At 41.5% G+C, this 13,932-nt stretch overlaps 2 protein-coding genes across 5 annotated transcripts in view; one reads left to right on the top strand and one right to left on the bottom strand.

Moving 5' to 3' along the window:
* Positions 1-8,877, bottom strand: part of cfap70 (cilia and flagella associated protein 70) — a 9,319-nt gene extending 442 nt beyond the window's left edge. The window contains exons 1-26 of the mRNA XM_079456729.1: positions 8,717-8,877; positions 7,835-8,018; positions 7,586-7,675; positions 7,425-7,510; positions 7,147-7,326; positions 6,863-7,045; positions 6,684-6,778; positions 6,469-6,571; positions 6,166-6,294; positions 5,707-5,850; positions 4,478-4,540; positions 4,305-4,396; positions 4,169-4,193; positions 3,665-3,859; positions 3,410-3,541; positions 3,198-3,323; positions 2,881-3,014; positions 2,689-2,804; positions 2,362-2,550; positions 2,134-2,273; positions 1,587-1,739; positions 1,343-1,498; positions 1,124-1,213; positions 887-988; positions 755-802; positions 1-260 (exon numbers count right to left, since the gene is read on the bottom strand). The exon at positions 1-260 is cut by the window's left edge and continues 442 nt beyond it. Coding sequence (XP_079312855.1) covers positions 180-260; positions 755-802; positions 887-988; positions 1,124-1,213; positions 1,343-1,498; positions 1,587-1,739; positions 2,134-2,273; positions 2,362-2,550; positions 2,689-2,804; positions 2,881-3,014; positions 3,198-3,323; positions 3,410-3,541; positions 3,665-3,859; positions 4,169-4,193; positions 4,305-4,396; positions 4,478-4,540; positions 5,707-5,850; positions 6,166-6,294; positions 6,469-6,571; positions 6,684-6,778; positions 6,863-7,045; positions 7,147-7,326; positions 7,425-7,510; positions 7,586-7,675; positions 7,835-8,018; positions 8,717-8,785 — 3,105 coding nt within the window. The 5' untranslated portion in view covers positions 8,786-8,877 and the 3' untranslated portion in view covers positions 1-179. The remainder of the gene's footprint in view (positions 261-754; positions 803-886; positions 989-1,123; positions 1,214-1,342; positions 1,499-1,586; positions 1,740-2,133; positions 2,274-2,361; positions 2,551-2,688; positions 2,805-2,880; positions 3,015-3,197; positions 3,324-3,409; positions 3,542-3,664; positions 3,860-4,168; positions 4,194-4,304; positions 4,397-4,477; positions 4,541-5,706; positions 5,851-6,165; positions 6,295-6,468; positions 6,572-6,683; positions 6,779-6,862; positions 7,046-7,146; positions 7,327-7,424; positions 7,511-7,585; positions 7,676-7,834; positions 8,019-8,716) is intronic.
* tedc2 (tubulin epsilon and delta complex 2) lies at positions 8,870-13,650 on the top strand. 4 transcript variants are annotated; one of them, XM_079456731.1, is made up of 11 exons: positions 8,893-8,998; positions 9,387-9,504; positions 9,588-9,640; positions 9,769-9,825; positions 9,969-10,464; positions 10,571-10,624; positions 10,871-10,949; positions 11,047-11,197; positions 11,457-11,555; positions 12,093-12,268; positions 12,361-13,583. In XM_079456731.1, the coding sequence occupies exons 2-11, from the start codon at positions 9,398-9,400 to the stop codon at positions 12,508-12,510; spliced, it is 1,422 nt and encodes a 473-aa protein (XP_079312857.1). In that variant the 5' UTR covers positions 8,893-8,998; positions 9,387-9,397; the 3' UTR covers positions 12,511-13,583. The 4 variants fall into 4 exon arrangements, with proteins under 4 accessions (XP_079312858.1, XP_079312859.1, XP_079312857.1 ...); XM_079456730.1 differs by having other exon boundaries at positions 8,929-9,115; positions 12,361-13,650; XM_079456732.1 differs by lacking the exon at positions 9,769-9,825 and having other exon boundaries at positions 8,870-9,115; positions 12,361-13,650.
* Positions 13,651-13,932: the final 282 nt, after the last annotated feature.

Raw genomic sequence — 13,932 nt, 5'->3', positions numbered from 1 at the left:
AAAAAAGTTTGAGAACCACTAGTGAACGTTCAGTGTACATCACCGACACCATCGTAGGAAGAATGAAAATCCAATCCAAGAAATCCAATTTATTGGAAATATAAATATTTTTCTTAGGACACATGTGAGGCAATTTTGCTGATTTAAATCAGGAAATCAGAAAAAGTATGTGTGAAAAATCAAAAGAACGGCTTTTCAAATCCAGCACGTGCCTGCAGATCATGAATCTCCTGAAGAAGCAACTCTTTCTGTAAATTCATCTGTAAAAAACAACAACCAAAACATACCATTACACTCCTTAAAAGAATTCAGTGGCTTGGTAAATATTACAAAATAAACAGCTATATCACCCTAATCTTTTCAAATCAAGTGATTTTTTCACTGGGATAAAAAATCAAACAGTTAATTTATGTAAAATAGGCTAATCAAAAATGTATTTAATCAAATAAACTTAAATAATATAAGTATTTAAATAACAAATTATATATTTAATATATGCATACTATTTTTGGTGAATTCTCATTTAAATATTACATTTAATACATTTCGTTGCACTGTACTTGTATGTGTGTAATGACAATAAATTGAATCAAATCAAAAAATCAAATCATTTCATAGATTTCAGTTTTAAGATGTACATTTTTCACTGTAAACTCTCACTTTTTAGAGTGATTTAGACATCACGTAAGCCCAAAAAAACAGTATGTTATTGTTTATTTTTGGTGAACTATCCTTAATCTCACTCAGTACAAACCTTTACAGCATAGTTGTATGACTGCTCAGCCTCAGGCTTTCTGCCAGCCTAAAAGGACAAAACATTATTGAAAATGAGTGCAAAGACAGAAATGTGATAAAAGCATTTCAAATACATTATGTCGCCACATACCCGTAAATAAACTAAAGTCAGGAAGCCATAGACTTCTGCGTTCCTGCTGTTTAGTGCACTGGCTTTAGTCAGAGCGTCTTCAGCCTCTTTTAGTTCATCCAGCTAAACTCACAGCAAACACAGACATCATTCCCCCTCAATATTCTATAACAGTCTCTGCATTTCAGCTTGCATGATATATACTCTACATTAGAGCAATATAAGCATCCACTTAATGGCATTATACTGTATACTCACTCTATAGTAGGCAGTTCCCAGCCCGAGCCACGTAAGACAAGAGGGAGAGCTTCTGCAGGCTTTCTGAAAAGTACCTTTGGCTTTTTTATACTGCGGAAAGGTTAAAACACACACACACACACACACTTAAAGAAAATCTAATTCGACTCATTCACACTAATATTGGATTCTTAGTATGTTTCAATGGGGGATTCAAATAACTATTTTATTTTATCTTACTTCCCTGTCCTGCAGATAGATGGATCCCAGACGGAGATGTACTGAGTGTGTGTCCGCCGCATCCAGCGATGTCGTCCGTTCATAGCAGCTCTTAGCTTGAGAGTAATCCTCCCTCATGTAATTCAGATGACCCCACAAAGCCCACACGTCTGGATTCTACTGACATCAGAACCAAAGAAAAACATACAATAAATAAAGAACTTGATCAAACAGGCATAAAGAATAAATACAGGATTTGTTGGACCTGTAGGTTGTCGGTCAGTGCCTCTCGCAGGCTCTCCTCGGCGCTGTTGTGTTCTCCTCTCAGCATCTGGAGCTGAGCCAGAGCGAGATGATACGAGCTGTTGCTTCCTCGATCTGGAGAGAGAAGCTCTTGAGCTAGTGCCCGCTGTGCCATCTGCCTCACACAAACAATAGGAAAAAAACTCACATTTCAAATCATTTAATTTGATAGACTAGCTTTTATTTATATTAAAATATGAAAAGGGACAGTTCACCCCAAAATTCTGTCATCATTTATTCACCCTAGTCTTTAAAAACTGATGACTTTTATTCTGAAATAGTCTATTATAGTCGAACACAAAAGAAGATGTTTTGAGAAATGTCTCGGTGGTTTTGTGTTCATAAAATGCAAGGCAATGGAGGTCAGTTGTTTGGTTACCGACATTCTTCAAAATATCGTATTTTGTGTTCTGCAGATGAAAGAAAGTCATGCAGGTTTGGAACGACATGAGGATGAATAAAAGATGAACTGTCCCGTTCAATGAATAAGGGAAGATCTGATCTCAGACCTGTAATGCATAGTTCTTCAGGAGGAATCGCACCGCCTCTGTGTAAATGGTGGTTTTGACACTGGAGGGTGAAACACCTGCTGCTTCTTCTTCTTTGCAATCCCGGTTGTCGACTTCATTTACGGTTTTAACATCTATATCTGCCGTGAAGCAAATGATCCCAGATCAGCTCTGAAAGCTTCGTAATACAGAATGTGGCACTGAGGCGATGGTCAAAGTGATGGTCACCTGTCTCCTCTGTCTTGCCAGCTGGAGTTTGACTGGTTTTGTCCGTCTGGTGATTCTTCTCACCAGGTTCAGTCTGATGTTCAGCGGTGGACTCTGGCTTGTTCTTCGGGACTGAACGAAGCTGCTTATTTGCCTCCAGAAAGGCCATCTCAGCCTGAAAGGATTTCTCCTGAGACTGGCAAAACAGACCTGAGAACATATTCGCAAAGTCTTTGAGAAAGTCATTCATAGGATCCTGATTTTACTTTATTTTTGTAATTCATATAAATCAATAAAATGTCAAACAGAAATGTGCTTGTAATACTTCACTTGATGTCTAATTCTCACCAAACAAAGTCCAGGCGACCACACTGTCAGGCTCAGCGCAAGTGGCACTTTCAAAGAAGGTCTCGGCATCCTCGTAACATCCATTCATCTCAGACAGAACGCCACACATCAATAAACTGCACAAATCAGAACAAAGCACTAAAATAAGTTTATATGTCACTATATTGAAGCAGAGGGCTTTCATCACTTAACCTGGATGTGTGTTTTTGATCAATGGACACGGCACGCTGAAAACACTCTTCTGCTTTAATGTGATCTGCGGTCAGCATGTGAAACACTCCATAATCGAACCAGTGGGACGGCTCACTGTCGTCTCGAACCGCACACTACACGGACAAATAAAAGTCAGACCGTCAAAGATGTTAGAAAAAGACAACTGGTGTGTTTAGACTATCAGGACTCTTTAAAAAAATTCTCAGATGCTTTTTTAAAGGAATTGAATGCAGATTATATGTAATCATTCATTTCAAGCCAGTAAAAGTAAAACAAGGTAAAAGAAGTGAGTTTACCTCTTGATAATACTGTGCGGCTTGCTTGTAGTCGTTGTTGAGTTCTGCTTCTTTGGCCAAGAGTTTAAGCTGAGAGAAGCTCAGCCCAGGCTCACGATGCTTGTCCTGAGAATCCACCGAAAGAGTCTGATTCAGACGAACATGATGTAGTGAGTACGGTCTGATTCAGAGAAACGTGATTCTGAGAGTGGAGTCTGATTTTTAAGTGGCACCTTATTAAGAGCAACGTGCATCTCGTCCACCAAGTAAACGTAGAGCTGACTCAGGAACGCCTGGAGCTCCTCGGGGTCCTTGAAGGCGTCTGTCCTCATCATCTTTTCTCGTACAATCCGCACCACAGAGTACTGAACAAAAAAAACACATTAAGCACATTAACACATGCTCAATGACATAATGACATTTCGATATTCAGGTACTCGACCCGCCCTGTGCAATGACTATATGTACATTAAATGTAAAACAATCACCTTCATCTGTTCTTTGAAGGCGAAGTATGTTCCAGAGCTGTTGAGTTCTCCGAGCAGCCTGGCTTTGCGCTCTTCTCGCAGTGCCGGATCCAAAGGTCGCCGTCCGAGTACAAATGCGGCTCCGAACAGCTGTTGGTACTGATCCAAGACCTGGGCGGTCACGCTCGCTATCTGAGAGTGGTAATGATGTACTGCCTGACAATGACAACATGAATGGCACTTTACATTCTTCATGTCATTTAACAAAAACATGCCATAATGATATGAGGAAAATCATGCAAATAATCGACATGGTCTGGGATGTGTCATTCTCTGTAACAGTACAGTATATGCAATGTGTGGTAACTGATCAAATCTGTGTGCATGTCCAGCATCCGGCCACATGATGGCATTACAGATCGACCTTTTAGGGTTTAGTCAAACACAGAGACGTTATGTGGTCAGGATGAACAGAAACGTGATAGAAGGAATGACAGAAAAGGAAACGAATGCATGGTTTCTTACTCTTTCTGCACGTTGAGGCATCAAACTGTAACAAAAGATTCCAGATTGAAGTGATCAAACGTACAACTTGCCATTGAAAAAAACGATTATTAATCTGAATAATTAACATCAGAAAAATCTTCATCAGCTGAAGTACCGCTTGGCCAGCTCTCCCGGTGGTCTCTTGGGAACCAGAGGTTTATCCAAAGCAATTTCGATAACAATGTAAGATCTTGAGTCGGCGCACATCTGAGAAAACAAGCAAAACTCCCTTAAAGAACTTTAAAAATCGTTTGTATACTTCAGTGTACGATTGACAGATGAACTGACCTGTCCCTTCGCGTTCACCTGCACATTCGTGTCAGCCCGACTATCGCTCTGATCCGGTTTTCCCTGTGAAACCAGCTGGAAATGTTTATATCTGTTATGTTTACAGAGTCAAGCATCACAACTGCTCATTCTGTAGAGATTGCACCCCAAGTGTTAAATCTAAGTAAAACATACGTTATTACCTATCAGACAGCAATGAGATATACTCTTTATAAACAGAAGGTGGATTTATGAACTAATATCAAAAAAATGTATCAAAACCAGATGATCTGAGGAGTTTTATCCCTCGATTGACTCATTTGTGTCATCTTCTGTTTATCCTGAAGAATAATAGGAGAACCCTAAGACTAAGTAAACCCAAGACTCTTGTAAAAAGTGAAAATCTGAGCAATGAAACGTTCATCTCTGTGTATGTGACATGAAATGAAAGGTGTTTGTTTGTGTGTTCATTGTTATTTGTCGAGCGGGCAGCTGCGGGATCAGATGTTCAGTTGGTGAAGCGTTTTTGTGTGTGCGTGTGTGTGTGTGTGTGTGTTCTCAGTCTCCATCTGCCGCGGGTGCACCGGGTGCTCGAAAAGCTCAACCAAGCTGAAGACATGATTCAGCATTGACATCGAGGTCGCCAATCTGCAGCTATTAGAGCTAATAGCTTCAGGAAGTGTGTGTCGCTCACAGATGTTAATACAATTAAAGGGGATATCAAACACAAAACGCAGCGCTTCGCAGAAGAGACATGTATCTGCTCCCAGTGATCATGTTTTTGATGGACACTAGCATCCGCTTTGAGTATCACATGATGCAAATATGAGAATTGTACTGTTAGGATGTTGCTCTTTTATCTTTAGGAAAAAATGTGACGTCTTTTGAGAATTAAACATTTACGTTTATATTGAAAGCATCTTGAGACATTACTGAGATCTCCCCTTAAGAATCATTAGAATTGAGGTTATTGGGGTGGTTTGGTCAGGGCCTGGAGAAAAATGCTCGGATGTTGCTCTCTTATAGCTCAGAAGATTTTACAGAGCTCTTTTATAATTTGAGTATCAAGCGTTTCACTTCAAGAATATCATCTGAATTCAAACTGAAACGAATCACAAGATGTTGAAAAACACACGAAGAGCATGGAGGTGGTAGAGCTGATGAGTTTGATCTCCTTGCTGTTACAGAGAATAAGTGAGATATAAAGATTTACTTTGTCATTTTAACCACTCGGAGCGGTCAGTTAGTACCTTTTTAAAAGCATCCCTGTTCTCTCTTTTGTTCTCAAAGACTTGAGAGGCTTTTGAAGTGTCGACAGATGAAGAGGGGCGAGTCGAGCCGTGGGATGCTGGTGCTCTGCTCATCTCCATCAGAACGCTGTGTGTTCTCTGAGCCTGGAGACGCAAATGAACTGTTGTTTTGCCATGCCGCAACAACAAATGGGGTCCGGTGCATTTATGGTGCTTTAAAATCCTTTTCTGAAGCTTGAAAGCTTCATTCTCTGTACATTATTCAAAATGACACCTTACGTGTTGCACAGAAGAAAAGGTCATATGCTTGCAATAACACAAAAGTACATCGTGAAAAATAATAAACATCATCAAATCTGCAAGAGGTGTGGTAATTCATCTACACAACATCACTTAAAGTGACATATTCTGCATTTCAATCACGATCTGGTATAAGATTCATTCCATAAGTACATTCACCTTGGTCAGAAGTTCACATTCATGAAATGGGTGGATTCTGTATGTCCCATGGATACGGCGAACTCCAGGATACAACAGCGGCGCCAGATCCATATACACCACTCCATGGAATGAGATCTCATCCTCCGCCTTCAGCAGACATGAGCATTGATTTAGTCAGCGTTCTTTTGTGTATACTTTTGAGTAAACACAAATGTGAAGATAAACAATGATTGTGATCGCAAGTCTATGTGAAGACTCCCTTCTTTAAGCACGTCTGACTCTTTGTGTCAGGACAACACTACATCATAAGATGTTTCTTGCCTGCTTCTCTTTATGGTTCTTCCCAGCATCGGTCTGTCTAGTTTGAGGGCACCTCATGATCTCGACGGGCCACAGTCTGCATTCTGCTATCCTGCGGGACAGACTGGGAAACAGAAAAGGCATTTTCAGAACAATCATTCATTTCCAAAATGACGCAATGAATCGAACGATAACAGCACACGTGAGAAACGGTGTAGAAGACGGTGTGTTCTCACCAAGCCAGACCTCCTGCGTCAATAAAACAGCGACGCACGGTGTCCCAGCTCACTCTTTTTCTGTTACACTCTGCATCTGCTCTAAAGTCAGTGTCCTATAACACACACACACGGACACACACAGATCGATACACACGTTGTGATTTTAGAAGCGTCCAGGATATCAGTAGTCAGGTCACCTCTATGTCCATGAGGTCTCCGTGACTCATGTCCGTCGGCTCCGTTTCAATGAACTGCCCCTCCATGACCTCGGCCCCTGGGACGAGAAGGTGACCCACCGGCCATTTTTTGGGTCTTGGCACTGATTCTCTCTCACCACCCATCTTCACTCTGCCATTGGAGAACAGCAGTATTTGTTCTTTCTGTAAAACAAAAAATGAATACTGAATCCTATTTGCATGTCTTGATTTTTCTAAATCTAATGATTTCAATTTCAATCGGACATTGACAAAGTATGTTTTACCGCAGCTGAGAGAGGAATCTGCAGCGCAGCCACGTAACTGGATGGAGGTGTAGATGCAGGATCCCAGATGTCAGGAACAGAATATGCCGTCTCCACGGTGACCATCAACATATTGGATTCAGAGATCTGGATATCTGAGAGTAAAGGCTCCTGAACGCTGACCGACACATCAAGGGTGGCCTGAATATTGGGTCACACACATCCAGAATAATTTGTATTGTTCATTTGCTGACATACAGTTGGCCTTAAGTGTTAAACGAGAATAAACCATGTCTTACCTTTTCACTGTCCTCATTCAGAGAAGCATCTACAGGGGATCCGGGCACCGCGTGAAGCAGAACACTGGATGAGAATCTACGCTGACCTGAAATAAAGAGAAGGCTCTTTTTTCAGAAAATCCGCCGGGTGAATGAATGAAACCGAAATGAAGTGCTTTTACCCTTCAGAAGAGGCAGAAGATCCACAACAGCCTGACCCAGAACTGCAGTTTTCTGCTCTTTCTCTTCAGGTGAGTCCTCAATGAGTGTTACTGGAAAAACCCACATTGCTAGAATTTAGACACTAACAAATGAAGATTATTGAATTCAAAACAAAATGTTGCAATGACAATCATATGAGCTTATACATTGTATAAGAGCCCCAGAACACCAACAAAGACGGTCAAAACAAACTCAAACACAATACTCACGTATGACAGGTTGATGTGCCAGGTGGTCAAGAGTGTGGGTCAATTCTGAACATTCAAAACTACAGGTTAAGTTGTAAACGGCGTCTCTGTCCACAGCCACGTCCAGTGTTTGTGAATCTCCCAGAACACGTCCATTAAACTCCGCACGGATAAAACTGAGGCATGATTCAGACCTGCTTCCTCTCTAAAACGAAGAAATTAAATAAACATATTCATATTTAAAACGTATCAAATGCTATGTTTTTTGTGGCTGTTCTATGTACTCTATGTCTAGGTATGCATGGCTTTCATGAGTTGAAGGGTCTAGTCGACGGAGCAATCAGAGGAACCGGATCCGGGGACCAAGAATGACACAGACACAGTCCCCGGATCCGGTTCCTCTGATTGCTCCGTCGACTAGACCCTTCAACTCATGAAAGCCATGTACCTAGACAAAGTAATAATCTTACAGTAAAGCTCTGTTATCAAAACAAATACCAATGTGTAAATAGACATTTTGATGAATAAATTGTTTAAATAATGAGTTAAAACAACCCACCTCTGCCTAAAATCTTCATAAACAAATACAACTTTGACCTCTGACCTTTCACAGACCTGACCGAGTGGCTTCACGCAGCGCTGCGCATCGTGCGCAGACCGATCGGTGTGTGACATAAATTTAGTTGAACGTTAAGTTGACATGAAATCTAGATTTCGTTATATACATGCTATATAATAAACGTCTGTCTTTTCAAACGTCCAAATGCGTTTCGTGACGTTTACCGCGTTAACGTCGGAAAGTTTGCCCAGGGCTGCATGAAGTCGATCACGCCATTTGCACTTCTTAACTTTGCCCAAAACCGACTTCACGGGCGTTTAATATTGTCTATACTTCAACCTTACCAAATGTTTTCCTGTCAACACGTTAATCTGCACCGTAACCGCTCTCTCAAGCCCTCTGTGTGACTCCATGTGAAGAACTTGATGTTTTATTTATCACCGTGTGTGTGTGTGTGTGTGTGTGTGTGTGTGTGTGTTTCTGCTCGACGCTAAACCGTTTCCCTGGCGTCCTTGTTTCCACGGCAACCAAATGACATCTTCGTGTGTTCTCGCGAGAGTTGCGGAGAGCGTTATCTCCTACTCGCGCTGTGGAAACCGGTAGAGAAGAACACGGGCAACTCTGAAGTTAGTTTTATTGACAATGTTAAGAGATATATTATGAATTTAACAGCGTATTTAATGCACCATTGAAACGGAAAGTTAAGGGTTTGTTTTACAGACAAGCGTGCATTTCCGGGGCGGGTAAGTTGAGTCATTTCAGGAGGACACGAGTCTTAACTTAAACTTTCATACACACACATATGTGACTGTTTGTGTGCTAACACCGCTTTTAAACTTCTTATTTCGTGTTTGCATATTCAATATGGTGATATATAAATATAATGATTAACATGATGCATACGCTATAATATATGGATACAACATAATCATGTATATATAGGGGATACGACATAATGTGTGTAATTCTAATAATATAAATGGACTGTTCTTTGTCTGTTTCTCTGACATGTAGCTCAGATGTAGATGATGTCTCTGCTCCATGCTGTGGATGAAGGCATCAAAATGTGCAAAGCTGAAGAATTAAGACTCGAAGAAACCATCAGACAGTGCAGAGAGTTTTTACGCTCTGTGTAAGATCATCTAACCCTCAAAACTAGCCGTAGAGTCCTGTAAGATCTCTCAAAAAATCATGAATTATTCCATATTTGTGCAGGAGAATATGCGTGACAGACATCCGTGAGCTGGAACCTGCAGGTACCGAAGATGGTGAGACCTTCTCTCCATCTGTTCATGTGCTCAGTGTTAAAGGGACACGCAACAACAAAATATTCTGTCATCATTTATTCACCTTTGAGTTTAAATCTTCATAGATTTCTTTGTTCTGCTGGTCACAGGGAAAGATATTTGTAAGAATGCTTATAAACAGATCTTGCCCCCCGTTGACTCCCATGGTAGGAAATATGCATTTATTTTTGTTCTGTTGAACACAGGGCGAGTTAATGGTGACGGAATTTTCATCTTTGGGTGAAGTATCCGTATACCAACTCATCAGATATAACCATGCTGTGTTCTCGCCATTTTTCCTTTGAATCAGATATTATGCCTGAAGAAAAGCAAGAAATCGAACTGCTGAATCAAGTTTTGAAGAAAGCACTGAAAATCCGCAGCACGTCTGAGGCTCATAAAGAACTTGCGTCTGACGGTGACATTAGCACCCTTCCCAAGAAGAGCAGAAGCAAATCAGCTGTTAATGACGAGGATGAAAGAAAACCCGTCTTGTCTGAGATTTCCTGCAGAAAACTCAATCACCGCGCGCGATCGGCTGGAGGCAGCGTTACCCGTGGGGGAATGTGGACGCGGCCTGTTCTGGACCGGAAAGCATTGTCTGCTCATCCGTTCATCAAGGGAAAGCAGTCAGTTCGGAAGAGCGCTCCGGTGAAGATCTCCACAACATCCCAGGCGAAGATCTGTGAGTTTAAAACCACAAACGCAGAAGGGCCGCCGGTAGATCAATCCACGTCAAACTCCTGTAAGCCTCTGTGTGAAGATGTGCATGTGTCTGACAAACATCAAAAATCTAATGAACGATGGTAGGCATATGGTGAAATATTCATCCTGATATGTGCAAATGTTTTTAAACTTTTCTGAATCTTTACGCCCGGCCCTCATGACGGAGTTTTCTATATTTCAATATAGGATACCGGCTCCTTTGTTACCAGTTTGGAGATCCCAGAGGGCAAAACAGAGCAGGTCAGTCTGATGTTGATTATGTTCAGCACACTACCACACTAGTTTTGTAATATACAGTATGCATACTATGAGCAATATCCAAAATGCTGCATTTCCCAAACTGTGCAATATCCCACAATGCATCCCTTTCAAGTTTCCTGTGTGACAAATGAACCGAAGTCAACATCCACCACGACCTTAACATCCGCTTCGTGTCTTTTTTTTTCCAAACTGTACAATTATACACTGATGTACTTTATACCCCAGATTGTGGAACAAAATACTAACCCATCAATCCAAGCCGGTACCGGAGAGAACTCATTTCACCGAGAGACTTCGATCACATGTATCCTTTTCACTTCCATCCTAACGTGTAATGTCCTGTTAAATATAAATGAAATCATGCACGTTCAGTGGTTCTCTTTGACCTGCATCCGTGTCAGTTTCCATCAGAACAGCCTTCTGGATGTCCCGCCGATGCCAGAACAAAGCTGGACGTACTCACGCAGCGCTGTCTGGACCTGACGCACACCTTTCATGGCGAGTTACAGAACCAGCAGGCCGACCAGAGCCGCCCGGCAGCATTAAAGCCAGGTATCTGCGTCTGGAGCGAAGGAAGGGACGGCTGGAGGAACACAGAAGTGTGTGGGTGGAAGCAGGGGGATGAGAAATGAGCAACGGGACAATAAGCGTTATGCTGTCATGCCTTTATTCGTCATAGGACATTTTTATGAGTTCAGCAGAGGCAGATAGAGATCAAGATGCCTTATGTTCTGAAGCAAATGTGCTTAATTCTGTTGTAGGGTCTTAGTTTTAATCAAGAAACTTGCGTGTGTGTGTGTGTGTGTCACAGGAGCGATGGCCGAGAGATGCTACGAGTCCATGCTAATGCTGGAAGGTCTGGGGAGGATGACTGAAGAACTTCTCACATGTGCCGATCATCAGAAGAAAGGTGCTCGTAAAGTATTTACTGAGATCTTGTTGACATTGACTGTATGTGACCTTCAGGGAAAAAGGTTAAATACATCCTCAAACTGACTCATACATGATCTGAATGGGCAAACAAGCCGGGGCTACTTGTCTCACTTTTTACCACAGCGCATATTTCTGAAGGTAGATGTATTTCTGCATGTATACCTATAATAGTACAAGACTCAATTAAGCTTTACAATGCACATTTAATACGAAACATTGCTGTCACTGAGACAACTAGCCGTGTTCACAGCCTTTGTAATGATTCATATTTTTGGATTCAGTCTATTACAACCAGTTTCTTTTACTATACATAGAATAATGCTCTTCTTGTACCCAAACATCCCCAAAGCACCACATTCTCCAAACCATCCAAGAAGTACTATTACATTCTTCTCACGTGCACCAAAGGGTTCCTTTAAATCCCAACCTCTCCATTTACAAGAGTTACTTTGTTGATATTTTCCAGTCAATCCAGAAGTTTCATACTCATTTGAGAAAATCTTGTTTCGTTCAGACTGGGACAGTCTGGCTGAGACTCTGTGTCCCGTCCGGAGGAGGGGGGAATGGGATGAACGTGAGGGTCTTGGCCTTCCGCCCGTCCTGTCTTACGCCAATGAGACTGAACTGAGAGAACTGGAAACCAGAGGGCTTCGAGTGGAACAACTACAGCAGGCTGTCAAACTTCATCAGGTGCGAAATTAACCTCTTGTCTTGCGAGTTTGGTTCTTTTGTGATTGGTGTGGATCTCTGAATTTAGCCGTAGCTTCTGTTTTTTTTGTCAGGCGATGTCTGATAGTCTCTCATCATACTGGACGCCGGTGGATTCGGGAACGGAGCGGCCCAGCGCTGTGGCTCTGCGCGGCCTGTACTCGCTGCTGGCAGAGGGAGGGCTGCAGTTCCCGTCGCTGGTTTTGGACTCTGAGTCAGAATAGGCAAAAACGACATTATTAGAGTAGTTTGATTACATTTCATGGAGCGCAGTAGGGAATAGATCCCAGACAGATGCGGAGACGCTCATTTTGAGATGGATAGCTTTCTGGGACGCATTGGTTGGTATTTCCGTGTCGAGTGTGTGCTGTGTGAATCTGGGGCTCAAATGCTGACTTGACTGTTGATATGAGAGAGTGCAGCTGGCCTTCAGAAATGGAAATAAAGCCTCCAGCTGATTTCTCTCATGAACCGTGAGTCAGGATTTAATTTCATCCGTTTACGTTATGGGTTTTTTGGGTCTCTGCTGAGTTCTTCATGTCTGGATTCAAACAACTTAACAAGTCAAATCACAGATGTCTCTTGAAAACTAATGTAGAGATATACAGTGTCCTCGTGAAGTGTTGCGTTTGTGCCAGCAGGGGGCGAAGTGTTCTTTGTGCTGTCCTGAATGTGTTTGCAATAGAGGGGTTATTTATTCATAATCAAAAATTCACCATTTACTTGACATTTCCGAAAGCTATATTTTCTTTGAATTTACTTTTGTTTTTATTTAAAGTCCGGGTAAAGTGACATTAAAATATATGTTCTGAGTTTGTCACACAATAGAAAAGTGTGCTATTAACCACCCTACCCAATTTGAGTGGAGAAAAAAAGCATCCTAGTAAATAAATTAAGTTATCAAAATCTTGGAAAAATAAGCAGGGGGCGTGTCGGCTGGTGGCGCTGAAGCCACGCCCACTCGCGAGTCCCCATTTTGTTTTGCGACTGTTTACCTGTCATTTATCCAGTATTTCTGTCACATTTCCTATTAGCAAACATTACTGATGTGGCTATAATACATGCAGGTGTTTATGAATCTAAATTATGCAGACAAAAGCCTATGGTTTAGAGCAAAGGCTTATTGTCAGATCGCCGTCTGAATACCTTTTGTTTTGCCCATCACGTATCATCCCCATTTACATTGATTCGGTATCGACACTGTCAGGCCTTTTTTCTATCCTTTAACTATTTGTATTGAACCTACGTGTGCTGTCGTTTTGCAATCATTCAGTATAAAGGCCTTTGACTAAATTCTAGTACTGTACTTCATGTAATTTCAGAAAAAAAACTAATAAAGTGTTGTGGACACAAATACTCCAGGTAAAGACAAAACAGTAACATGTAAAGAAATGTAATCAGAAAGTAGTCAGATTACGTTACAAGAAATGTGAAATCTAAGGGATTAAGTTGCTGATTACCAATTTTGTCATGTAGTTTGTAATCAGTAATGGATTACAATTCCAAAGTAATACACCCAGCTCTGCCTACAGTACAGAATGCACGTCAAAGATTGTGAAGATTTTAGCGCATCTAGTGGTGAGGTTGCAAATTGCAACCAACGGTGAACAGTAGTACGATTTAAAGGGATAGTTCATCCTAGAAAA

This window comes from Barbatula barbatula, assembly GCF_947034865.1.
Source record: "Barbatula barbatula genome assembly, chromosome: 5".
NCBI classification, from domain to species: Eukaryota; Metazoa; Chordata; class Actinopteri; order Cypriniformes; family Nemacheilidae; genus Barbatula; species Barbatula barbatula.
This window is presented reverse-complemented; position numbering and strand designations above follow the sequence as displayed.